This window comes from Mustela nigripes, chromosome X, assembly GCF_022355385.1.
Source record: "Mustela nigripes isolate SB6536 chromosome X, MUSNIG.SB6536, whole genome shotgun sequence".
In the NCBI taxonomy this organism is placed as follows: domain Eukaryota; kingdom Metazoa; phylum Chordata; class Mammalia; order Carnivora; family Mustelidae; genus Mustela; species Mustela nigripes.
The window spans coordinates 565,671-591,039 of record NC_081575.1 but is presented as its reverse complement, the minus strand read 5'-3'; the positions used below and the strand labels follow the sequence as shown (position 1 = coordinate 591,039).

General features: G+C 40.1%; 1 protein-coding gene across 1 annotated transcript; it reads left to right on the top strand.

The window, feature by feature from the left end:
- The first annotated feature begins 892 nt into the window (after positions 1 to 892).
- Positions 893 to 21,830, top strand: LOC132007663 (phosphatidylinositol-binding clathrin assembly protein-like). The gene is made up of 14 exons (XM_059385907.1): positions 893 to 971; positions 2,683 to 2,825; positions 4,672 to 4,747; positions 5,374 to 5,476; positions 5,568 to 5,661; positions 5,762 to 5,873; positions 6,595 to 6,701; positions 7,404 to 7,445; positions 11,735 to 11,814; positions 12,628 to 12,704; positions 17,208 to 17,238; positions 19,033 to 19,204; positions 21,553 to 21,615; positions 21,747 to 21,830. Exons 1-14 carry the CDS (start codon positions 893 to 895, stop codon positions 21,828 to 21,830), a joined length of 1,263 nt encoding a protein of 420 aa, XP_059241890.1.
- The last annotated feature ends 3,539 nt before the right edge of the window (positions 21,831 to 25,369 follow it).

Sequence of the window (25,369 nt, the reverse complement as noted above, 5' to 3'; positions counted from 1 at the left end):
TGATAAAGGTCATAAAATAAATCTCAACAAAGTTTAAAAGATTGAAACCATAAGCAATATGTTCTTTGACAGGAAAGCAGTACTTAAGTCTAAATGCTTTTATTATAAGAGAAGATAAGATATCTAACCTACCGTAGGAAACCAGAAGATAAAGAGCAAAATAAATGAAAAGCAAGTAGAAGGAAAGGAAATAGTAAAGAGCAGAAGTCAATGAAATAGGAAACAGAATATAGAGAAAACCAGAAGTTGGTTCTTGGAGCAGATCATCACCGCTGATAGCTCTCTAGTCAGAAAAAGGAGAGAGAAGACTCAGCAGCATCAGGACGGACAGTGGGCACATCACTACAGACCCCACGGGCATTAAAGGATAATCAAGGGAGAGCATGAACAACCCGATGGGTCTATATCCGCTGCTGGCTGAAGGAGAGGAGGACAAGTCCTTAAGCAGGAAACAGCCCCCATAATATTCGAGCTTCCCCAAACCCGAAGAGCGGCAGAGCTTTTGCCTGGAGTCTTCAACATGTCCCCCTTCGTCATAATATTCGGTCGATGGGTTTTTCTAGTTTGTTATTGAGCATCTTCTCCGCGAAGGATCCGCCTCGCTCCTCTGGAGGTGCCGTGGCCCACGCTCAATCCTGTCTTCGGACCCGCTTGGTGGCCCACGGCCCTCTCGCCCCATGCTCTGGCCAACACCCTGGGGCCTCGCAGCTTCAAACTCCACCTCACAATGCTGCGTCTCTGCGTCAGGCTGCAGGGCCAGGCCTTTCTTCCGTCACCTCGGGGGCTCCACCTGTTACCTGAGGTGCCACCCTGGCTCAGTCCGCCGGTCCGGAAGAGGAGGGACCAGACTCCAGGGCCATCACCCTCGTGGCTGGCAGTCCGCGACGCACCCATGGGGTCGTCTGCGTCCAAGGCTGCCCTCGGGGCGACCACCGATGAGCCTATGGAGCCCAAGGCGAAACACCTGGCAGGTGAGTAGGAGGCCTGGGCGCCTCTGGTGCCAGTACCCCGCACCCCTCTCCCGCACCCCTCCCCCAACCCTCTTTTTCCTGCAGCAGCATTGACAGGAGATTGAATTCTCACCCCTAGTCATCTTGGGAGGGAGCCTGGAAGAGAACCACTGGTCTTTTTAAGTCCAGCCTCGGAACTATTTACAAGCTATTCAGAGAATTTAGGACACGCGAAATGGTGGAGTAACAACCCAGCCTTCTGAAGAGTCTAATTTCAAAGCCCAGACCCCTTGCGAATCATTACATTCAGCAAGTCTTGCGAAGTAAAGGAAGGAAAAGTCTATAGAGCTGATCATCCCAGAAGCAGTCTTAACCTAAGGTCAACGAATAGGCTTTAGAATGTCGGACAACATTCAACAGCACCCCTGTGAATGTTTCCAGGGGACAGAATTTTGATTCTTGAAATTATCTGTGGCTCAAAGACAGAACAGACTCTCAGGCTAGCCCTGCCACCTGCTGTTTGAGTTCACATCAAGCACTGACTCTATAAATAGGTGATTTTGCCTGTATACATAAATCCCACTGCTTTTGAAAACTTTATAGCCAAGTCACTCTTATGATCACCTCCTTATTTTGATATTTTGCTTAAAAGCTCTCCACTGATTCAGTATGTACCAAAATTGGCTTCCCAAGACCTTTTGGTCTTGAACAACAGTTAGCTACATGAACAATGTATGGAACCAAAGGGGATACTTGATATACCAATGGTTCAGTCCAAAGGCTGAAATAGTGGAAAAGTGGAAACAACAAACTTACAAAGGAAACTAACCAGACAGAGGAAGGAAGCTGACTTAGAGAAAAAACATGACAGAAGCTCATTCTTCATAATCTTAATCATGGCAGAGCCACTGGCATGTAGTATATATACACTTGAGTGAATGGATCTAGGTTAAGGTCAGCCTAGTGACCCTTCACTAGCATATTTGCTAAGCACCCTCCTCAGAATGTGAACATGCTGATTAAGAAGTGCTGGGGATGAAGTCTACAACAATGGAAAAAATGCAATTATGAAAGTTAGCAATTGGGGCACCTGGCTGGCTCAGTCAGTAGAGCATGTGACTCTTGATCTTGGGATGGTGAGTTTGAGCCCCACGTTGGGGGGCAGAGTTTACTTAAAAACTTTTTTTTTAAAAGAAGAAGCAACAAAAGCTTAAAGGATGCAAGCAAAGGGCTAGACATGGGGTGACACTACACGGAAAATGCCTGACTGAACCCTCATGTAATGACACTTTTCTTGAGGGAGGCAGGATGACATAATGGTCCACATCTTGGTCAAAAGAGTCTGATTTCAAATACCAGCCCTGCCACTTAACTACCTGTCTGACATTGCGTATGTTACCTTCTTGAGTCCTAGTCATTCATTTAACAACTATTTACCGTAACTCATTGTATGCCAGCCATTGTGCTGGGTCTCAGGGAGACCTGGTGTCCAAAATGAACACAGGCCCTACCCCCACCAAGTATACAGGACAATAGCATAGTGAGCCATTAACTATCAGGTCACATACATCAGTACAAATTGTAACACCTGTAACGAAGAAAATGTTTTGGACTATTCCCTTCGTCATTTCTGACATTTGATTGCTCTGTATTTAAGTTAAAGTTACCAATTTTGGTTTGGAAAAATTATTTCTCATTTGTGTCTTAATACTTGCCACTGTCTCTCATTCAGACCTCATTCAGTACATAAATGGAACAAACATGAGCGTGGATCATTTGGCTGATGTTCTTTCTGAAAAAACCGGGAACAGCAGCTGGGTGGTAGTATTCAAAGCCCTGGTTACTGTCCATCACCTTATGGTGCACGGAAATGAGGTGAGAACGCAGATATTCGACTGGTAATCATTTCCTTCCTTTTGGTACGGAGAACTGTCAGTACACGACTGCAAAATATTCTTGGAATGTCAAGGTTTATTATCTGTTACTTTGTCACAAGTGGGGGAAAAGAACAGCAGTAGCTACGAAAAGGCTGATTTTTGCATTTTTACTGAGGAGTATATCTTGGCAATCAGTATTGGAGGTACGCTGTTTCAGCCACTAGATAAGAAAGTGGGTGATAGAGTGGGCATCTCTCTCACTTCCTTAGACTCTTTTGACCAGAGAGAGAAAACCCTCAAAGGTGTATTGCTTTACTTTACCAGGAGAAACCAGGTGCCTGAGTGGATTACGTCAATACTTGTCCACCTGTCCCCACATACACTCTTTGTATTTTACAGAACTGAAATGTTCTTGAACATCAAATTATTTATTCTACTCTAACATTTTGTCTCAGTAAGCTTTGCATTTAAAAGTTAGGATTTAGAAAAAGGTTGGGGGGACAAACCATAAGAGACTCTTTGTTTCTTTTTTACGATTTTATTTATTTATTTGACAGATAGACAGAGAGATCCCAAGTAGGCAGAGAGGCAGGCAGAGAGAGAGGAGGAAGCAGGCTCCCCGCTGAGCAGAGAGCCCGATGTGGGGCTCAATCCCAGGACCCTGAGACCATGACCTGAGCCGAAGGCAGAGGCCCAACCCACTGAGCCACCCAGGCGCCCCCATAAGAGGCTCTTAACGTTAGGGTTAACTGAGGGTTGATGGATGGAGGTGGGTGGAGGGATGGGCTAGATGGGGGATGGAAACTAAGGGCACTGCTGGTGAGCTCTGGGTGTTGTATGTTGTATTGGATCACTGAATTCTACTCCAGAAGCTAGTGTTGCACTGTATGTTAACTAACTAGATTTTAAATACGGTACAATAAAATAAAGCCTTTTGAGAGAAATAACATCTTTTGGAAAAAATAGAATGACATCTTCATCTTATTCCAACATACAAAAATAAATTCCACACAAATGAAACACCTGTAAGTGCAAAAAGCTAAGTTTTAAAATCGAAGAAAACGTAGGAGAACGTGCTTATGACATTTGAGTAGGAAAGACACCATAAAAGTTGGAATAAGATATTTCAAACAGAAATATTAAAGAAAAAAGATGAATATTCAGGATTTGTGATCAGTATGAAAAAAGCAGTATAGTGGAATAGTGCACAAGACAAATGAACAGAGAATTCACAGAAAAGGAAACCAGAATGGCTGAAAACCATCTGACAACGTGCTCAGATAAACAAAATTTAAAATGCGTGACAATATGAAGAGTTGGAAGGTCTTGAGGAAATGAGAACTCACAGACCCTGTGGATGATATGGAATTTATGACTGGGGAGAGGAGAACATTGAGACATGTTTAGAAAAATTGAAAATGCCAAGCCCAGTGACCCAGCAAATCCACTTCTCATAGCATATTTATAATAACTAAAAAGTAGAAATCACATAAATTTCCATCAGTACAGAACAGATCACTAAAACGAGGTGCATATGTATAATGAAGTATTATATAATGTATACTGATAAGGCTAGATCTCAAAAAGAATGCTAATAGAGGAAGTAAGTTGCAGAATGGGATTTAGATATAATATTTATGTAAATTTAAAAATACTGGGACAAATAGATCTGAAACTATAAAGAAAATACACTGTAAAGATTTATATTATTAATTATTAATCAATGCTCAGGAAATAGAAGCTATATGATAGAATTATGTCAACTATGCATTCACAATGATAAACTCATTAAAGAGCTCTATTTGTGGACAGAAGCTAACTTTGTAATTTGGCACATTTGACAGCGTTTTATCCAACATCTTGCATCTAGAAACTCCTTGTTTACTTTACACAACTTCCTGGATAAAAGTGTCATAGAAGGTAAGATGATTCTTTAATGGAAATACTACATGTGGCAAGGAGGGAAACGCTCTGTTTTGAAAACCATGCCTGGGGGCGCCTGGGTGGCTCAGTGGGTTAAAGCCTCTGCCTTCGGCTCAGGTCATGATCCCGGGGTCCTGGGATCAAGCCCCGCATCCGGCTGTCCGCTCTGCGGGGAGCCTGCTTCTTCCTCTCTCTCTCTGCCTATTTCTGATCTCTGTCAAATAAATAAATATAATTTTTTTAAAAAAAGAGTTTCTTAAAAAAAAAAATTCTTTGAAAACCATGCCTGGTTAGAACATGGGAGGGCTGGGGAGGGCTGGTGACGGTGGGATGGGCAGTTTCAGGAAAGTGGTAAGAACTTAGGATAGTCTCTGCAGCAGTGGGAAGAAGCTGATAAAGTTCAGTTATTCCCTGTGTTCATGAATGTCACCAACCTCACAAGGTGGTTTCGAGGCCTTGAGGAACTAAGCAATAATCTTGAGCTAGAATCTTTAGCTTTTGTGCTTGGAAGGTTTGTTGAGGTCTATGGGGGGGAAGTGAAATGGTAGCTCTTTGCATTTACGTATACTGTAAATGGTTCATGTTGGTAAAACTGGAAATAATGACGTGTCATTCATGTTTAGGCTACACCATGTCAACCTTCATCAGACGATACAGCAGGTACTTGAATGAGAAGTCTCTCGCGTACAGACTGATTGCATCTGACATCACCAAAACCAAGAGAGGGTCAGTAAATACCACTGGCTTGTAGGCGAAAATATGGAGTTGACCAAAAACACAGCTTTATTTAAAGATGCTGATGTCATCTCTTTTATAGGACGGACGGTACGATGAGAACTATGGATACAAAGCAGCTGCTAAACACTCTTCCAGTCATTCAAACGCAGTTTGATGCTCTTCTTAATTTTAATGTAAGAGCTTTATGTATCCTTTTTAAACATACAGGCCAAGGACACTGTTTGGCAGTAATGGGAGAAGGAATTGTTTTAAACTCTTCTATTTAATTTCCAGGCAAACCCTGATGAGCTAACCAATGGCATAATACATGCTGCTTTCATGCTTCTCTTTAAGGATTCTCTTCGCCTCTTTGCAGCCTACAATGAGGGTATCCTTAATCTGCTAGGTAGGCTAAAGAAGGGACATTGCTTAAAAAATAGACGGGTCAAAACCTTTTCTCTCTACGTGTAGACTAATGTAGACTACTTTCGTGATAGATTCAAAATAGAGGACCCTTTTAAGATCATATATATTTAAAAATGAGACATTATATTTCTTTTTTGGATTAAAGTTCCTTGACTAATTAGCCACTGAGCTGTGTATTTCTTTGTACAAATGCTAATTGATATTTCTGGGAAATTTCTGTCCTCATTTAGCCCTCATGAATGATTCATGTAATTGGGAGTGTTCTCCAAGCTTCATTGATGAGAACTTGAGGTATTTCTTACGCTGAAGGAGTATCCTAGTACGTTTGTAGAGTTATGAAAGAGAAGGATACACAGCCCCTTCCCTCAAAATCTTCAGATCTTGATGTTAGTCAAGAAGATTACAGACTGGAAGTTGTAGAGATTAAACTAAACCAAACTCTCTGGATATGCGATTCAATTCTGGGTATCTTCCCAGCATCAGTGTTTGGCATGTGGTACTTCATAAAAATCTGCTGATTATATGGATTGAGCAGTCTTGTTGCTTGCTAAGACAGAAAATAACTGGCTTAAATCTGTAATTGTTTTGAACAAGTTAAAATCATATACAGATTCAGCTGAAATTAAAATTATGAAAATGGAGTGAAACTGGAAAATTGCTGAGATACTGGCTCCTTCATGGTGATTTTTTCTAATTTGTAGACAAATATTTTGATATGAGAAAAAACCAATGCAAGGAGAGTTTGGATATTTACATCAAGTTCCTTGAAAGAACAGCCAAACTGGCACAGTTCCTGAAAGTTGCAGAGGTACGGAAATCGATTTCTACCCAAGGATTTTCTGGATTTTCCCCTCCCCCCACTGCACAAACACACAGAAATTGTTAGTATTTTGAACTATTTTGTAAACAGTAAGACTATACCCTAAAATTAAGTAGTTCAAGGATTTGTGTTTGTAGTTGTGAAGATAACTGTTGCCAGAAACGGGGCCTCATACGACACATATCTTTCCAGACAGTGGACAATACGTAGCACAGGTCTGTTATCAGCTGAAGAAGGGAACACATGAGGTGACCCCCACATTTCCCCTGACACTCAGAAGAACCCAAGCAGGATAAATACATTGAACTTCTGAAAACCAAAGCAAACCCAACAGAACACAACAAAAACAAAACGTGATATATTACTCAAAGGAGAACAACAGTATGAACATCCAAAATACAACTTGGCTCTTTCCAGAACCACAAAGATGCAATATCTGACAAGAGTTCTCTTCTAGGGTTATCCTTAGGATGACTATAAGTTTGGGTTTAAGTGTACAAGGCATACCTTTGCTTGACATGTTTTTCCTGACCAACTAGGTACTAGCCCAGCAAGGCATTCATGCTCCGGGAGTATTTTCTCTTTTGTGTGCACGTTGGTAACGTTGGTTACTTACAGTAACTTACAGTTACTTTTCTTTGTTGCCACTCCCTGTTGTAATGTGTACTCCCCGCTCGCTTGTGAATTCAGCAAGTTGGAATTGACCGGAATGACATTCCATATCTTACACAGGTCAGTGTATCTTTCCTACGTGTTTAAATGACTTTTTTTTGTCATTAGGTATATGTGTTTATTATATTGTCATCTGAGACTCCATCCTTTGCCATAAATTAACGTATGTATTTTCATTCCCTCCTGACACACAAACACACACACACACACACACACACATATATACATAGACACGTGTTTTCTGAACAGGTCTTTGAGCTGTTGGTTCTGTAAAAGAGGCCATTCCCTGCTGAATGTTAAATGGTGACTCATAGTCTAACAACTAGCCCACGCTCTTTAAGTGGACAGAACTGATTAGTGGAAACAGCAGAATATTTGGAATCCTAGGCAACTCATTTCCATTCTCCGCGGCTCACTTTTGCATCTGTAAAATGTGTATAATTCTGTTGTCTTTCTCATAGCAGTCTTATGAGAATCAAACGAGCTCAGACTTTTTCCTTCCCTAGGAGCTGCTCATCAGGAATCTCTCCCTGGCAATGGGTGGGGTATGAGGTCGAGGTGTGGCTGAGATGAAGGTCTGGCGAGCGACTCACGCAGCCTGCTTGTGCCTTTTGGACTGGCTTGTGCTCTGTCCCACATGTACCACAGGGCTTGAATAGTGGGGCTGCTGGCCTGGTCTGGGCCCCCTCCAGGGAGCTCTTTCCTGCTCTGGGCCCCAAACTAATGTGGCAGGCTGCTAGGTCATCTGGGATATGCGTCAAAGCATTCTTGCCCTGGTGTGGGAACCTGCTGTCTTGGGAACTCAAAGAGGCCTACCCGCTGTTGTGTCTCCTTTTTGACGCTGGGAGGTGCAAGATGTGTACTACGTTATCTTCTATTTTGGATGGAATTTCCCGATAAACTCCTGGCCCCTGGAACCCTAAACATGTTACTCAAGTAGAAAGTCCCTGAATCTTTGTACGTTTATTTCCTACCTTCTGGAACATTCATAGCTTTTCTAACCACTTTCTGCTCATCTGATCCAGTTAGCGTGACATCACGGATAGGAGGATCAGTGTGATTCTCTGAGGGATGACCAGATGGTCTAGACTTCTTTTGACCAGCATATGACAGAATGTTGAGAGAGTTAACACAGCCTGGGTCACATTGTTAATGTGTACTGCTGTCCATTCCATGCCCACAACGCCTTGTGATTTACACTTGGAAGCTGAAACTTCACGCATGTATGTGAGTTCCAGAGGAACTCTTGTGCCTGGCATATGGCTACAGTCAGATTCCTAGCTGACTGATTATACTGTAGTTTCTCATTCTCCAAGGCCTGACTGGTTTGGGGGCCATAATGGTGAATGACATGGAATGATTGGCACCAATTCTGCCATCCTCCTGGAAGGTGATGTGTTTTGTTTTGTATTTTTTTTAAGATTTTATTTGACAGAGAGAGATCATAGGTAGACAGGGAGGCAGGTAGAGAGAGGGGGAAGCAGGATCCCTGCCTGGTAGAGAGCCTGATGCGGGGCTCCATCCCAGGACCCTGAGACCATGACCTGAGCTGAAGGCAGAGGCTTTAACCCACTGAGCCACCCAGGCGATGTGTTTTTATTTACTATTTTGCCTGGAGGGCAAGTGGAGGCTGTTTAAGATGCAGAGCTCTCAACCCCACAAGGTACATGTCCCATCGGGATCTTCCCCCGCCCACTCTTGGCCTCTAGGCCTGGAACTACAGTGAAGTCACAGCATAGCCCAGAGACTAAGGATTTCCAAGGTCATCGCCCCCCATCCCATAAGTTAGGGCTTAAAAGCCCCACCCTGACCTCAGCGTGGCAGGCCTGCCTTGCTTGGGACCCGGTGAAGGTGAAGTACTCAGACAGTACGTCGCCCAGGCGGTCGCCATAGGAAGAGAGAGAGGCTGCAGATGCAGGCTGAGGTCCCGTCGGCAGCTGTAGGGCACTGGATCCAGAACACCGTGGACGCAGCAGGCCCCCGGGGAAGAGGGGGCAGGAGGCGCGGACAGGATGGTCACAGGTGCAAGGAAGCGTCCCGTCGGCGGGCGGAGGAGTTTCTGTGCGGGTCTTCTCGGGAGGCCTGGAGCGCACACAGCGCCCACGCGTTCGTTCGTGTGCGGAGAAGTGAGAGGGGCCCCGCGCACAGACAGCGAACCCCGCTGCGGGGCGGAGCAACTCTGGCTTCCCGGAGGAGGCGTCGGATAAGCAGAGCGAGGGAGAATGTCGGGCGACAGCGGCGCGGACGGCACGTCTGCCTGGATGCGTCTCCTCCCTCGGCCTCGGCGTCTCTGCGCTTTCGGCCTCTCCAAAGAGGTCTCTGGGCTCCGAGCTGCGCTTCCACTGGGAAGCGCCTCGGCTCGGCCTAAGTTCTGGGGAGTCGCCCGCGGTGTCCTGCTGACGTCGTCCGCTGACCTCGGGCGGGGGCTTTGTCACAGATTCGCAGCTGCCGCGGAACGGCCGAAAACAACGCAGATAAAAAACATTCTTTCTAGCAAACATGGTTCGAATTTACTGCTAACTTGTTATTTTAGTTATTTTTTGCTAGTTATGTTGTTATATTTTTGTTCGATGACTGAGTGAATGAAACAAATATTCTATCCCTTTGGCAACTGTGTGTTGGACATAATGAAACTGATCGTGTTTGGGTGATCATTCCCGGTCTTCCCTACCCAGGGTGCTCTTAACAGGCATTTCTGGCCTTCCTCTGGTCCCCATATTTAGTCCAGTACGAAAATCCCTCTGAGCAGATTTCTGCTGGGCCGTGTGTGTGTGTGTGTGTGTGTGTGTTTTAAGATTTTATTTATTTATTTGACAGACAGAGATCACAAGTAGGCAGCGAGGCAGGCAGAGAGAGAGGAGGAAGCAGGCTCCCCGCTGAGCAGAGAGCCCGATGCGGGGCTCGATCCCAGGACCCTGAGATCATGACCTGAGCCGAAGGCAGAGGCTTAACCCACTGAGCCACCCAGGCGCCCCCACCCAATATTCTTAAAAGAAAGTCTGCAGTTATCCACATAGCCTCTAATGGAAGGTTCTGCATTGTTGAATCCTTACCTATTATCCAGCTTCATGTCCTGCACATTTCCCGCTGCTCTCTGCTCTAGCAACAAAGGGCAACTTTATTCTTGGTCTGTGCCAGGTGCCCTTGCCTTTGCACATGTTCTTCTCCTGCCGGCAATTCTCATTCTTACTTAGGTTCCGGATATCCTTCAGATGGCAGCTCACTTGTTGCTTTATTTGGAAGGACTTGCTCCCCTGACATCGCTGACGTGATCAGATGGCCTAGCTTAACACTATCTGAATATCTTGTACCCCTCTTTCATAGTACTTTTCAGAACTTTGATTTTTGCATTTATTCATGTGATTATTTGATACATCTCCTCCCCCAGACCTGTACAATGGAGTTTCCCAGGTCATGAAGCCCCGGGCTAGATAGTTTTTGCTCATGGAAACAAAGAGAGAAAGAAAGAAAACCTGGTGATTCATGAAGGAGTAAAAAATAATAAATGAGGGACACCTGGGTGGCTCAGTGGGTTAAAGATTCAGCCTTTGGCTCAGGTCATGATCTCAGGGTCCTGGGATCGAGCCCCGCATCGGGCTGTCTGCTCAGCGGGGAGTCTCCTTCCTGCCCCCCCCCCCCCCGCCTGCCTCTCTGCCTGCTTCTGATCTCTCTCTGTCAAATAAATAAATAAAAATCTTTAAAAAATTTAAAAAAATGAATGAGTTCAAGTCCAAAAGAAATAGATCTTTTAGCAGTCCATGGGCCATTAACAAAAAAGTATGTGAAAGCATAGTTTGAAAATCTGATTTGATATCAAGATGCTGCTTTTCATAATGAATTTATCTGTAGCATTTGCAGCTGACCCTTGAAAAACATGGGTTTGAACTATGCAGGCCATTTATATGTGGAGATTTTTCAAGAAATATATTGGAAAATGTTTTGGAGATTTGCAACAGTTTGAAAAAACTCACCGACGAACTGTGTAGCCTACAAATACTGAAAAAATGAAGAAAAAGTTAGGTATTGTTGTAACAACACAGCACATAATACATATAACATAGAAAATCAGTGTTAATAGATACTTTGTATTATTGGTAAAACTTCCCAGTCAAGGCTAGGCTATTAGTGGCTAACTTACGGGGAAGTCAAAAGTTGCACATGGATTTGCCACTGCAGAAGGGTGTATGCCCCTAACCCCCACATTGTCTGAAGGTCAACTGTATGTACCTTTAATGCCTTTGTTATATAAGTGTCTTCATTTTTGTTCAGAACCTTTTTATGATGTAAGAGTGTATGGATACGCTAAGAACTATCAGAAAATATGTCTTTCACAATAACTTTATCTTCAGGCACCCCATAGTTTACTTGAAGCACTAAAACAACATTTAGCTTCTTTGGAAGAGAAAAATGACAGTTGGTCTCCTTACAGGTAAGTTAATAAATGTCTTAATTTAGATTAATTTGTTTCTCTCTAAATAATTTCCCTGATTTTAACAATATGAAAGTGACTAAGTAAATAATGGGCTTTGAACATGCTGGAACACATTTTCAATGACAGTATGGAAGAGAGGTTTTCAGTCTTTTCTGGGACCCCATTCTCTCCACAGGGGTAATATGCTTTCCAAGGGAACATCTTTTATTATGCTGAGTGATTCTCGAAATCAAAAGTTGGGACTGGAATAAACCTTCTTTTGAAGAATTTGATTTCTTCTCTTAGAGGCTCCTCTAGTGGGAATAATTGCTGTAGATGATTATTTAATATTTATCCACAAAACTGTGCACAGTAACATTCAAGGTCTGTGTGTTACACAGATATATGTACATACACCCATATATACACAGAAATTAAATAATACAAATTTTGAGGTGTATCACTTCAAAAGGCTCATGTGAACTATTTCACATGAAAATTATGAAAATTATGGTTTCAATTTTCTTTCATTCTTTCTTCCTCTTCTTCTTTTTACTTTCCAGTTGTTCTAAATTTCTCTAAGGCTTATTCATTCATTCCATTATTTAGGTTATATTGATTATAATGGACTCATATTATCATGTTCTATTAGACAACAAGTCTGTTGACTGTTTCTTTATCACAGATAGATGTAGAGTTAGTATATAGTTGGATGGACGGATTAATGAATGGATAAATGCTTGACTTAAAGATATGTAGGCTCAGCTGGGTAGGATATATGTGATTCTACTTATTCTCCAGCATGTCTCATTTTTCTTGTAATCTTTTAAGTCTCCAGCATGCACTGATCCCGTCTATACCAAATAATCCAGTTGTGAATGCTTCAGCAAGTGGAGCTTGGTTTGCAGGTAACATAACTCGATTATATGATTATATCCGTAATCACTGAAAGCAGGATTAGTCTTTAATTCTTCCACTGCTTAACCACCTACTGTGTCTGCTGTCTCTTCCTGAAACAGTCTTTGACCTAGTGGTTTCATTTATAGGAATTGATCTAATGTATATGTTCAGGGTTGTGAAATGATGTATGAACAGGGATATTTGTTACAATGTTGGAGAGCAGAATGACTATCCTTGTTTTTAGGTAGTGAAATGGAATGATCTCCAAGATATTGTTAAATGGAAAATAAGCAAGGTGTGAAACAAAGAGTACTATGCTCCCAACTTTGTTTTTAAAAACAGAAAAAAGATGGGGCGCCTGGGTGGCTCAGTGGGTTAAGGCCTCTGCCTTTGGCTCGGGTCATGATCCCAGGGTCCTGGGATCGAGCCCCGCATCGGGCTCCCTGCTCTGCAGGGAGCCTGCTTCCTTCTCTCTCTCTCTGCCTGTCTCTCAGCCTCCTTGTGATCTCTCTCTCTGTCAAATAAATAAATAAAATCTTGAAAAAAAATAAAAACAGAAAAAAGAATACATATGTTTGTATAATTTCTTAGAGTACTTCTGGAAAGATATACAAAAAATGAATAAAATGCCGTGCCCCCAGGAAGAATTTGGTGGTTCATGGAAAGGGAGAGTCCTCACTGTAACTTTTTAATTTCAATTTTTTAAAATTTAATTTCAATTTTAACTTTTTAATTCTTAACTTTTAATTTCACACTTGCAAATAATTACTAATTAAAGGAAATTTAACAAAGAAACACACGAACACATACAGTGTGATACTTTGTTATGCTTAACATGCAAGTCCTTTGTAACCTCTTAAGGTTAGTTTGCCTCATATTTCATAGTGTGCTGAATTTTCAGGAATTTTGCAAGCTAGTGGATGCCACATTGATAACTTGTAATTTACCATGATGAAAGTATTTACACCAAAGAAATGGAAAAATACTGTAAGGCAGGCCTTTAGTTTTTCTTGGAGAGCAGCTTGTTATACATTTCCTGACAGCTCATATGTTTTTTAATGGGTGTTTGTGTTTCAGTGACGTCAACTGATCCTTTAGTCACAAATCCACATAATAATGTTATATTACCATTGGGTTTACAAGTGCTTGAATTAAAGTTTGTTCTTAATCTAACTTGAAGACTTAAACTGTATCTGTTTTAAATGTTTTTACTTTTCTTTTGTACATATATGCTCAATGGACACACCTTCTGCATTTTCAATGGGTGAGTTTGACCAAAACTTTGAGGAACGTAAGTCCTTTGAATAAGCCCATATTAAAGCAAAAGTGGCACATTTTCTTTGTTTCCAAAAGAATGACTACTTTTCTGAGTTCCTGTGGTTTGGGAATCATTAGTACTTACAACAGATATGACCAGAAGAGTAAATACAGTATATTGCTTGAACCAATTCTGTTGACAATCCCGTGACTCCCTGAAACCAGTTTTTTTTTTTTTTTTTTTAAATCACTGATTTAAAATTACCTCCATGAAACCAGAGTACTTGGTTCAAACTCTACCATTCATGGATGGTGTGGCTTTTTTCTTTAACCATTTAACCTCTCTGTGCCTCAGCTTCCTGCTCCTCGTCAGGTTGCTGTCAGAATAAATGAATCCATACTTGTAGAGTGCTGAGAACAGGGCTTGATCCATGTGTTACTTAGAAGTACATTTTAAATTTTTCATGTATATGGGGAATGGGGATCTTTTTATTTTTTATTTTAATTCCAGTATAATGAACACACAGTGTTATATTAGTTCCAAGTGTACAATACATCGATTCCACACGATTCCACATGATTCAGTGCTCATCAGGACAAGTGCCCTCCTTCATCCCCATTCCCTGTTTCCCCCATGCCCTCACCCCCCTCCCCTCTGGTGGCCATCAGTGTATTCTCCATAGTTAAGAGTGCGTTTTGGAGGCGCCTGGGTGGCTCAGTGGGTTAAAGCCTCTGCCTTCGGCTCAGGTCATGATCCCAGGGTCCTGGGATCAAGCCCCGCATCGGGCCCTCTGCTCAGCGGGAAGCCTGCTTCCCCCTCTCTCTCTCTGCCTGCCTCTCTGCCTACTTGGGATCTCTCTCTCTCTGTCAAATAAATATAATCTTTAAAAAAAAAAGTCTATTTTGTCTCTCTCTCCTCAGCCCCTGCCCATGATCGTTTGTTTTGTTTCTTGAATTCCACATATAAGTGAACTCATATGGTATTTGTCTTTCTTTGACTGACTATTTTGCTTGAAGCTCCTTCCATGTCATAGCAAGTGGTAAGACTTTATTCTTTTTGGTGGCTGAGTAATATTTCATTGTGTATATATACCACATCTTGTTCATCCATTCATCTATCATTGGACACTTGGACCATTTCCATGACTTGGCTATTATGGTCAATAATGCTGCTATAAATGTAGTGATGCACATATATGTTTGCATTAGTGTTTTTGTATTATGGGGGTAAATACCCAGTATTGAGATTACTGGACCACAGGCTAGTCCTATTTTTAAGTTTTCCAGAGTGGCTGTACCTCCTTGAATTCCCACCAACAGTGCAAGAGGGTTCCTTTTTCTCCACATCTTTGCCAACATCTATTGTTTCTTGTGTTGTTGATTTTAGCCATTCTGACAGATGTGAGGTAGCATCCCATTGTGGTCTTGATTTGTATTTCCCTGATGATGAGTGATGTTGAGCATCTTTTCATTTGTCTGTTGGAGATATGGGGATTTTCTAAAGATCTTTCCTGCTACTGAATTCTGGCTTACTTGCACTATGTCAAAGAACCTTCTCTATAAATTTAGTCCTTTGGAATTTGTTGATACTTGCTTCGTGGCCCATCATATAGTCTTTTTTTTTTTTTTTGATAGAAGTTCTATGTGCACTGGAAAACTGTATCCTCTTATTGTGTTGTTCAAATCCTTTGTGTCTTTATTGTTTTGCCTGCTTGTTCATAGAGTTACTAAGTAACTCATAAGCTACATTAAGCACTATTTTTACCTCCACACCACTAACTGACCCTTGTCAAAGTCACCAATCACCTCCATGTTGTAAGTTCTGATGCTGATTACTTGGTTTTCATCTTATTAGACCCCCTAGTTCACCATTCCCACTTCCTTCATACAGTTTCTTCAGTTCGTCTACTGATTTTCCTCTTATGTGATTCTTGGCTCTTTTTTAGACTGTTTTTTTTTTGATGTTTTTTCCTCATTTCTCTTCTTTATATATACTTATTCACTGCCTAGATGGCCTCATCCAGACTCAAGGCCGTAAGTACTGCTTACATGATAAGGACTCCCAAATTATTCTCTCCAGTTACGGATATTTCTCCTGGACTCCAGAATTATATAGCCAAGTGTCTATCCAGTGGTTTTACTTGAATGATCTAGTCTGGTTCTATAACTCACTACGTGAAAAACTAAGCTTCTGATATTCCTCCCCAAACCTGTTGATTTCACCTTCAAAACATATCTAAACATTGACCACTTCTCACTATCTTCAGGGCTAACCCTATTTCAAGTTACCATTGTCTCTTAGCTTCTTCCCTTGCCCTCTACAGTCCATTCTTCACATAACAGAGCGATCTGATTAAAATACAAGCCAGGCAGATCATGTCTCTCCTCTGTCCAAATCCCTTCAGTGGCTTCCACATCTCAGGGAAGCTGCCGAAGATGGTGGCCTCTGAGTAAAATGCAAAGTCCTTATAATTCTTTACAAGGCCCTCAATTGCCTTTTTGACTCCTTTCGTTACTCTGACTCCCGACACATTGGCCTCCTCGCTGGAGGATCTTCATGGCTCTCTTCCATATATGTTAGGTCTTTATTTAAAAGTCCTCTTCTCAGTGAGCCTTTTCCATCTAAATTTACATACCCCTCCGCCACCAACATATCACACCTCTTCCTTGGATATTTTTCCCTCAGTACTTATCACAATCACAATCACAAACTAACATATACTTCATTTATCTTGGTTATTTTGTGTCTCTATTGGAATGTAAGCTACATGAAGGCAGAGATTTTTATGTTTTTTTCTTCACTGCTGTATCTTTAGTATCTAGTATTGTGTCTAACAAGTGCTCAATTAAAACGTATTTAATGAATAACTTTATGTGACTTTATACTCATTAACCTAAGAACTTGATGTGCTGTTAGTTTGTAATGGGAGGTACATATATATATCATTATTGGTATAAATTTGGTTTAGTTTTTCATCTAATTTTGTCTCTTATTTTCAGATTATCTTCCCTATCTGATATATTATAACCAACATTACCTTCACAAGCCCACAAATCTGTTGAAGCCAGACAGCAACATGGAAAAATCACAGCAAAAAATCTGGATGGCTCACTTGTTAACCTTGTAGGAAGTAAACATCTATTTTTAAATTAATATTTTAGATTATATATATATATATATATATATATATATAAATGCATTTTAAGAAAAAGTATACAAAAATAATGTAAAATTTGCTTTTTTTATTAAACAGATCTTAACCTTGGAGAAAGTCCAGTCAACAGGTAAGTTTTTCTTATTTTAAAAAGGACAGACAATAATATATACATGTTAGAGGAAGAGACTCATGAGAATAACTAGAAAATAATTACTTTAAAATTCGATACAGGAATCATTTGTTATAAAACTCTTAGGTGATTTTTTTCCCTTCAAATATTAAATTAGAGAATTTACTCTTTATATACTATCCCAATTTTTGTAGGTTAAGTTCTTGGTTAAAGTGTAATGTATTATGTACTGCATGGTTCTCCTCTTACCTCTCTGACAATCCCTTCATGGTTCATCTGAAGGATCTTCTTTTTTTAAGCATGTCTTAAATATTGGCATTTCTCAAAGTTTTTGTACTTTTGGTTCTTTTCTTCCTTTATTATATAGAGTGTATTAAATGAATAATACTTATTTTTTACTTTATTAAACAAAGACAATAAAACCACCAGTTGGAGCTCCTCCGCATCTTAAGATAATCAATGTTACTTCAGTGTGTGAATCCCTACATTTTCAGCCAAAAAAAACCTCCAAAAAGCAGGCCAGTGGAAAACAAAGGAAGGCAGAACAAACAACAAACACTAACACTAACAACAAACACTGTGGAATGTAAGTTTAAATTCACTAAACAGAATAAGGAAGGATATCATACAAAGATAAAAGACACTGATTATGGAGGTGCTATTTTGTATATACACAAATTTAAATATATAAGGTAAAAATTATTAGAAATACATGGAGAACTTGAGAAAAATCCAATTATAATGGGTGATTTCAAATTTGAATAATGCATAATAAATAATAAACCCAAGTGTGCACTGCTTATTTTCTTCAAAGCAATCACAAAGAAAAACTTGACAAAAAAACTAAAGAATTTTACAGGCTACTGTCATAATCTAATGAAATTAAATTGTCATAATCTAGTGAAATTGGAACTTGTTAATAAAAAGTTGAGCATGAAAATCTTAACTATTTATAAGTTTAAAAATATAATCCTTTCGCCAAAGAGGAAATCCATAGTTTTATAACTATTGAAAGCTAAACTCAGAGGAAAGTTTCATCACTGTTAGAAGAGAGAAATTAGTAAGAATTTAGTTTTTATCTTAAGAAATCTATATAAAATCATAAAAAATAAATTAATAAAATTTATAAAGTTAAAAGCCCAAATCGATAAAACTGCAGACAAAAACAAATAAATGCAAAACTGATTTCTCTGTAAAGGCCAATAAAAGAAGCTCCTCTGAGTAAGCAGATTCAAAAAATCTAAAAACATTACCTACCATGCACCTTTGCTCAGGAAGCTCCTACAGTGTACGCTCTAAGGAAAGAGAGAAGTAAAGTAAGAGAGAGAAGTACATGGGATTCAGGGAAAAGAAGCTCTACCTTGTGCTTCTAACCCTCTAACCCTAACCCTAACCCTACAGAAGCGCAAGGTCGAGAGAATTCCCGATACAGCAACCGGCTGTTACTCAATCAAGGTTACACAGCTGGTGGATAGCCTCGTGGGGCTCAGAACATAATAGCAGTTTTTTCTCCAGATACACCATTAAGATAGTTTAGAATAAAATGTATCCACTCAATCACTTTATTTATTCATTCTTTCTATCATCTCTCAAGCTTTAAGTTTGGCATTATCTAGTAAAACCCTGTAGAAACTTTTAGTTCTGTAATGACAACTTAATTTCATATACCAAAATAGCCAATTGGTCTTTTTTGGCATTGCTTTGTGATTCCTTCCTATTATCCCCTACCTGTTGAGAAACATGATCATTGTCTCCAGGGCTGTACCCTGACTTTTTACGTTTAAATGGTAGATTTGCCATGCTCCAAAATGGGCTGATTTATAAATCCCCTCTTAGATTGGACATGGAGTGGCCCCAGCCCTCAGAGATGGAAATTGCTGGTGGAATGAAATGGCAGTTGAATACCTACACCTGCACATCAACCCTCTGGAAACATATTTCTATTCCTCCTGTTCCCCACATGGTAATATTTATTATGTATTATTACCTAGAATGCTAGAATGGTGCCAGTAGATCAAAAGAAAGAGACTTGAGAGAGAGAGAACTGACAGGAGTTGCTAATGGATTGAAAGTTGAAATATGTGTCCCCAATAAATTATCTGCAATTTTAAAATTCAGAAAGCTCTAGAGAACAAGGTGTTTTTTTTTTTTTTTTTAAATTATCAGGGTGCTATTCCACTCCCCCCCGCCCCGGGGGTGTTCCTAATATATTCTTTGTGTAATTTCTAAATTATTTTTCCAAAATACAAAACATTTTGAATTCCAAAATACATTTGGCCCCTAAGGTTTTAAGGATGTGGACCTGTGCTATTTTTATATGATTTTGCTTTAAAACTTCATTGGTCCAATCCTTGCTTTGGCAGCACATATACTAAAACTTCACCGGCCCAATGATATAACAAACTGCATATTAACTATTGAGTATACAGTGACTTTGTTTTCCTAATATGCAGCTGAGGTACGTTCTAGGAATGAGAATTTTGAGAGGATTTGGGAAACAGGAATAAGTAATTTCAAAATGTACTAAGGAAAGTTGTGTCTGTGTGGCTTCATAGTGGACACAGGTGACTAAGAACCCAGAGAGGTTACAGCAAAGAAATTTTGGGTTTGGAATTAATAGGAAGAAGGGTAGAAACAACCTAACAGTTGGAGTCAAATTTATGTTTAAAAAGCTAATAATAGGGGTATCTGGGTGGCTCAGTGGGTTAAGCCTCTGCCTTCGGTTCAGGTCATGGTCTCAGGGTCCTGGGATGAGCCCCACATCGGGCTCTCTGCTCAGCGGGGAGCCTGCTTCCCCCTCTCTCTGCCTGCCCCTCTGTCTACTCGTGATCTCTGCCTGTCAAATAAATAAATAAAATCTTTTTAAAAAATCTAATAATATTATTCTCTTATTATTTGCCTTTAAGTGGCTATAAAATCTGGTCATTTCCATTCTTTCATTCTTGATATTGGTGATTTGTGTCTTCTGGTTTTGGTAGTCTTGCTACAGAGTTATCAATCTTGTTGATCATTATCAAAGAACCAACTTTTGGCTTTCTTGAATTTTCTCTATTGGTTTTGTTTTTAACAAATTTCTGCTTTTATCTTTTTGTTATTTCCCTCCTTCTGCTTGATTTGAGCTTATAATTGATTTCTAAATTCTTTTATGGTCAAAGAAAGTATGTTATATACTTTAAATTCTTTTAAATTTGTTACATTTTGATTTATAACCCAGAATAAGGTCTATCTTGGTGAACATTCCATGAACAGCAGCTGTTGGGTGGAAGATTCCGCAAATGTCATCTGGGTCCTGATGTGTTTATATTAAGGGCTACCATTTTGTTATTTTCTGTTTGCTCCCTCTATTCATTGTCATTGTTGTTCCTCTGTTTCTTCTTTCTTGCCTTCTTTTGGGTCCTTTGCCTAGATTTTGGAATAGTATTTCATTTTAAGTTATATGTTGTAATTTGGACTCTATCTCTCTGTATGGTTTTTTAGTGTTTGCTCTAGCAGGTACAAAATACATACTTTTCACAGTCCATTTAGAATAAAAATTTTACCATTTCAATTGGAGTGTAAAACCATTAGCACCATATAGGTCCCCTTACGTTCCTCTTTTTTATGTTATAGTTGTCTATACATGTTACATTGAAAAGACCCATCAGACATTCTTAATACTTTTTGCCCTATTACATCTCCTGAGATATTTACCATTTCTGTTGCTCTTCCTTCATTTCTGATATTCCAAAACTCCTTCTAGTATCATTTCCCTTCTAATAAAGAGTATCCATTAGCAATTCTGGCAAGTCTGGCTATGAATTCTCTTATCTTTCCTTCATTTGAGAATGGCTTCATTTCACCTTTAATCCTAAAGCAATTTTTACTGGATACAAAATTCTGGAGTAATAGTTCTTTTCTTTCAGCATTTGAAAAATGGGCCACTTTATTCTGGCTCATGGGTTAGAAAAATTTTTCTGGTGAAAAATCCAGTCATATGAATCATTTGTTCCCCTATAGATATTGCAGTTTTCCCATGGCTGCTTTCAAGATATTTTCTGTCTTTCATTTTCAGAAGTTTGAATATGATGGCATGGATTTGGAGAGTTTATTCTGCTCAGGTTTATATAGCTTCTTAAATCTGCGTTTATATCTCCTTTGCCAAACTTGGGAAGTTCTCTGCCCTTAATGATTCAAATGTTTTTTCAGCGCTATAGTCATTCTCTTTTCCTTCTGTGACTCTAATAACACAAATATTAGATCTTTAGACTGTTGTCCTGCTGGTTCTTGAGGCTCTTTTTGTTTCTTTTAAATCTTTTTTTTTCTGTTCTCCAGATAAATAATTCTATTGGTCTGTCTTCAAGTTCAGTGAATCTTTCCTCTGTCATCTGCATTGCGGTATTGGGTCCTTCAATTGGGTATTTTTATTTCAGTTATTGCATTTTTTAGTTCTAAGCTTCCAAGACAAATGTCTTTCCTGTATCTTCTATTTCTTTGCTGACGTTTTCTCTTTTAACTTTTGTTTCAAGAGCGTTCGCGGTGACCTACTGAGCATTTTTGTAATGACCGCTTTAACTTTGTCAGGTAATTCCAGCATCTGCACCGTCTTGTGACGGGTGTCCGCTGATTGTCTTTTCTCGTGCAAGTTGAGATTTTCACGGTCGTCTTCATGTGCCAAATAATTATGGATTGCATCCCGGACATTCCTGACTATGACTTTGTCTCTGGGCCTTGTTAAATTTTACGGGGAATGTGGGTGTTTGTGTTTCAGCAGGCACGTGACCCGCTTAGGGTTAAGCTGCACGACGTCCGGCCTCCTCCTCTGGCCTGTGGTTCCAGCCAGCGTCAGCTCAGTGTCTGCAGCCTTTGTGCTGCTGCTCGGCCCTGTCCTGCGTGCGCACCACCCGACGGTCGCCCGGGACCTGGGTGTTGGCCTCTCCCCTGTAATCATTCTTTGGAATGTTCATCAGGATCAGATCTACTATGTGTTTTCATTTTCATTTGTTTCCATGTAATTTTTTATTTATTCTTTGATTTCTTTGACCTATTCATTGTTCAGTAGCATATTATTCAACTTCCATGTATTTGTGGGCTTTCCATGTTTTTTCCTGTGGTTGATTTCTAGTTTCATAATGCTGTGGTCAGAAAAGATGCATGATATACTTTCTATCTTTTTAAATTTGTTTAAAGAGACCTGTTTGGTTGAGACCTGTTTTATGGTCTAATATGTCATCTATTCTGGAGAAAGTTCCATGTGCACTTGAAAAGAATGTGTGTTCTGCTGTTTTAGGATGGAATGTTCTCCATGTATCTATTAAATCCATCAGTTCCAGTGTGTCATTCAAAGCCACTGTTTTCTTGTTGATTTTTTGTTTGGATGATCTATCTGTCCATTGACATAAGTACGATGTCAAAGTTCCTTACTATTATTTGTATTATTATTGATTAATTCCTCTATGTATGTTATTAACTTTTATATATTTGTGGGTGCTCCCATGTTGGGTGCATAAATATTTACAATTGTTATGTCTTCTTGTTGGATCATCCCCTTTATGATTATATAGTATCCTTCTTTGTCTTTTGTTACAGTCTTTATTTTTTATTTTTAAAAAGATTTTATTTATTTGTCAGAGAGAGAGCACAAGTAGGGGGAGTGGCAGGCAGAAGGAGAAGCAGGCTCCCTGCTGAGCAAGTCCTGATACAGGACTTTATCGGAGGACCCTGGGATCATGACCTGAGCTGAAGGAAGATGCTTAAACAACTGAGTCACACAAACATTCCTATTTTTTTATTTTTTAAAAAATATTTTATTTATTTGTTTGAGAGAGAGAGAGAGCGAGCAGGGGGGAGGGTCAGAGAGAGACGGAGAAGCAGACTCCCCGCTGAGCAGGGGGCCTGATGTGGGGCGCAATCCCAGGACCCTGGGATCATGACTTGAGCTGAAGGCAGACGTTTAATTGACTAAGCCACCCAGGCACCCCTGCAGTCTTTGTTTTAAAGTTGATTTGGTATGATGTAAGTATTGTTACCCTGGCTTTCTTTTGACCTCCACCTCCCGAGGCAAGGGAAATAAAAGCAAAAGTAAATTATTGAGACTACATTAAAATAAAAAGGTTCTTTCCAGCAAAGGAAACAATCAACAAAACTAAAAGGTAATCTATGGAATGGGAGAAGACATTTGCAAACGACACATCCAATAAAGGGTTAGTATCCAAAATCTATAAAGAAATTATCAAACTCAACACCCCAAAAATGATTAATCCAGTTTAAAAATGGCCAGAAGACACGAACAGACATTTATCCAAGAAGCCATACAGATGGGCCCCTGGGTGGCTCAGCTGATTAAGTATTTGCCTTTGACTCAGGTCATGATCCCAGGGTCCTGTGATGGAGCCCCACACTGGGTTCCTTGCTTAGCGGGAGCTCGCTTCTCCCTCTGCCTGTCGCTGTTTCTGCCAGTGCAATCTCTCTCTCTTTCTCACTCTCTGACAAATAAATAAATAAAATCTTAAAAAATAAAGAAGACATCCAGATGGCTAACAAACACATGAAAAGATACTCAACATCATTCATCATTGGGGAAATGCAAATCAAACCCACAATGAACTATCCCCTCACAGCTGTTAGAATGGCTAAAATCAATGACACAGGAAACAACAGATGCTGGCGAGGATGCGAGAAAGGGGCACCCTCCTACACTGTTGGTGGGAATGCAAGCTGGTGCAGCTGCTCTGGAAAAGAGTACAGAGCTCCTCAAAAGTTCAAAATAGAAACTAGCATAGGACCCAGTAATCGCAGTACCAAGCATTTACCCAAAGACTACAAAAACCCTTCTGCAAAGAGATACATGCACCCCTATGTTTACCACAGTATTGTTGACAGCAGCATTGTTGACAGTATGGAAACAGCCCAAGTGTCTATCGATAGATGAATAGATTTATGAATAGATGAAGAAGATGTGTATATATTTATAGTGGAATATTATTCAGCTGTAAAAAGAATGGTTCAGTGAAATCAGTCAGTCAGAAAAAGACAAATACCATATAATTTCATGCATATATGGACTTTTAGAAACAAAACAAATTAAGCAAAAGGAAGAAAAGAGAGGGAGGTAAACCAAGCAACAGGTTCTTTTTTTCTCCAATGTAAAAAGGCTTTATAGCAAGTTTACATAATATTCATAAATATTGATTACATTAGTATGATGTATATTAGGTAGTATGTCAACAACCAACAAGCGGATGGGTTAATAAATGCAGACTCTTAACTATAGAGAAGACACTGATGGTCACCAGAGGGGAAGGGATGGGGGGACGGGGGAAATGATGGGGATGAAGGAGGTACTTGTCGTGAGCACCAGGTGTCCTACAGAAGTGCTGAATCACTGAATTGTACACCTGAAACTAATCACATTGTATGTTCACTAGCTGCAATTTAAATAAAAACTTAATTAAAAAAGATCAAATCTACTTGGGCACAGGTGGTGGGAGGGGCATCATGAGCATAGGGGTTCACAGCTTCCTTGTGATTGAGACAACTCAGTGCTCCAAGTGGTGTTACCGGAGAATTTGAAAACAGAACAAAACAAAACCCAAAAAACCCCAAAAAACAACACACAAAAAACTTGTCCCTCCCCTCATGGAGCCAGAGCTCCACCTAATGGAGAAGAAAACTTCTCTCCTTGGAATACTGGACTCTTGCCTGCAGGCCACTTCTGTTGCCAAGATAGCAAGACAGCAAGGCATCAGGAGTGCCTGGGAGCTGGGGTGTGAGAGAGGAAAGAAAAAGGAAAAACACCGGGAGACTTTCTGACTTTCTCTTTGGAGCTATTCAGGTCAAAGCCAGACTTCTGGAGTCCTCTCTCATCTGTACGATAGTGATCTCTCTAGGTTTCCGGCTGTTTTCAGTCCAGTGTGGAGGATAATGGAAGGGAAAAAGGATAAAGTGCAGTCATTATTTGTCCTCTTGTGTCTGGCTTATTTCACTTAATATAATGTCTTCAAGATTCATCCATTCTTTTTTAAGGCTAAATAATTTTCCTTTGTTAATCCATTGATGAGACATTTAGGTGGCTTCCATCTTTTGGTTATTGTGAATAATGCTGCTATGTTATGAACATTGGTGTACAAATATCTGTTTGAGTTTCTGCTTT

Coding starts and splice junctions, on each gene's coding strand:
- LOC132007663 (XM_059385907.1), top strand. CDS start 893: ATGGGGTCGTCTGCGTCCAAGGCTGCCCTCGGGGCGACCACCGATGAG. Junction 11,815..12,627: donor GACAGTTGGTCTCCTTACAG/GTAAGTTAATAA, acceptor TAATCTTTTAAG/TCTCCAGCATGCACTGATCC. Junction 17,239..19,032: donor GGAGAAAGTCCAGTCAACAG/GTAAGTTTTTCT, acceptor TTTAAATGGTAG/ATTTGCCATGCTCCAAAATG.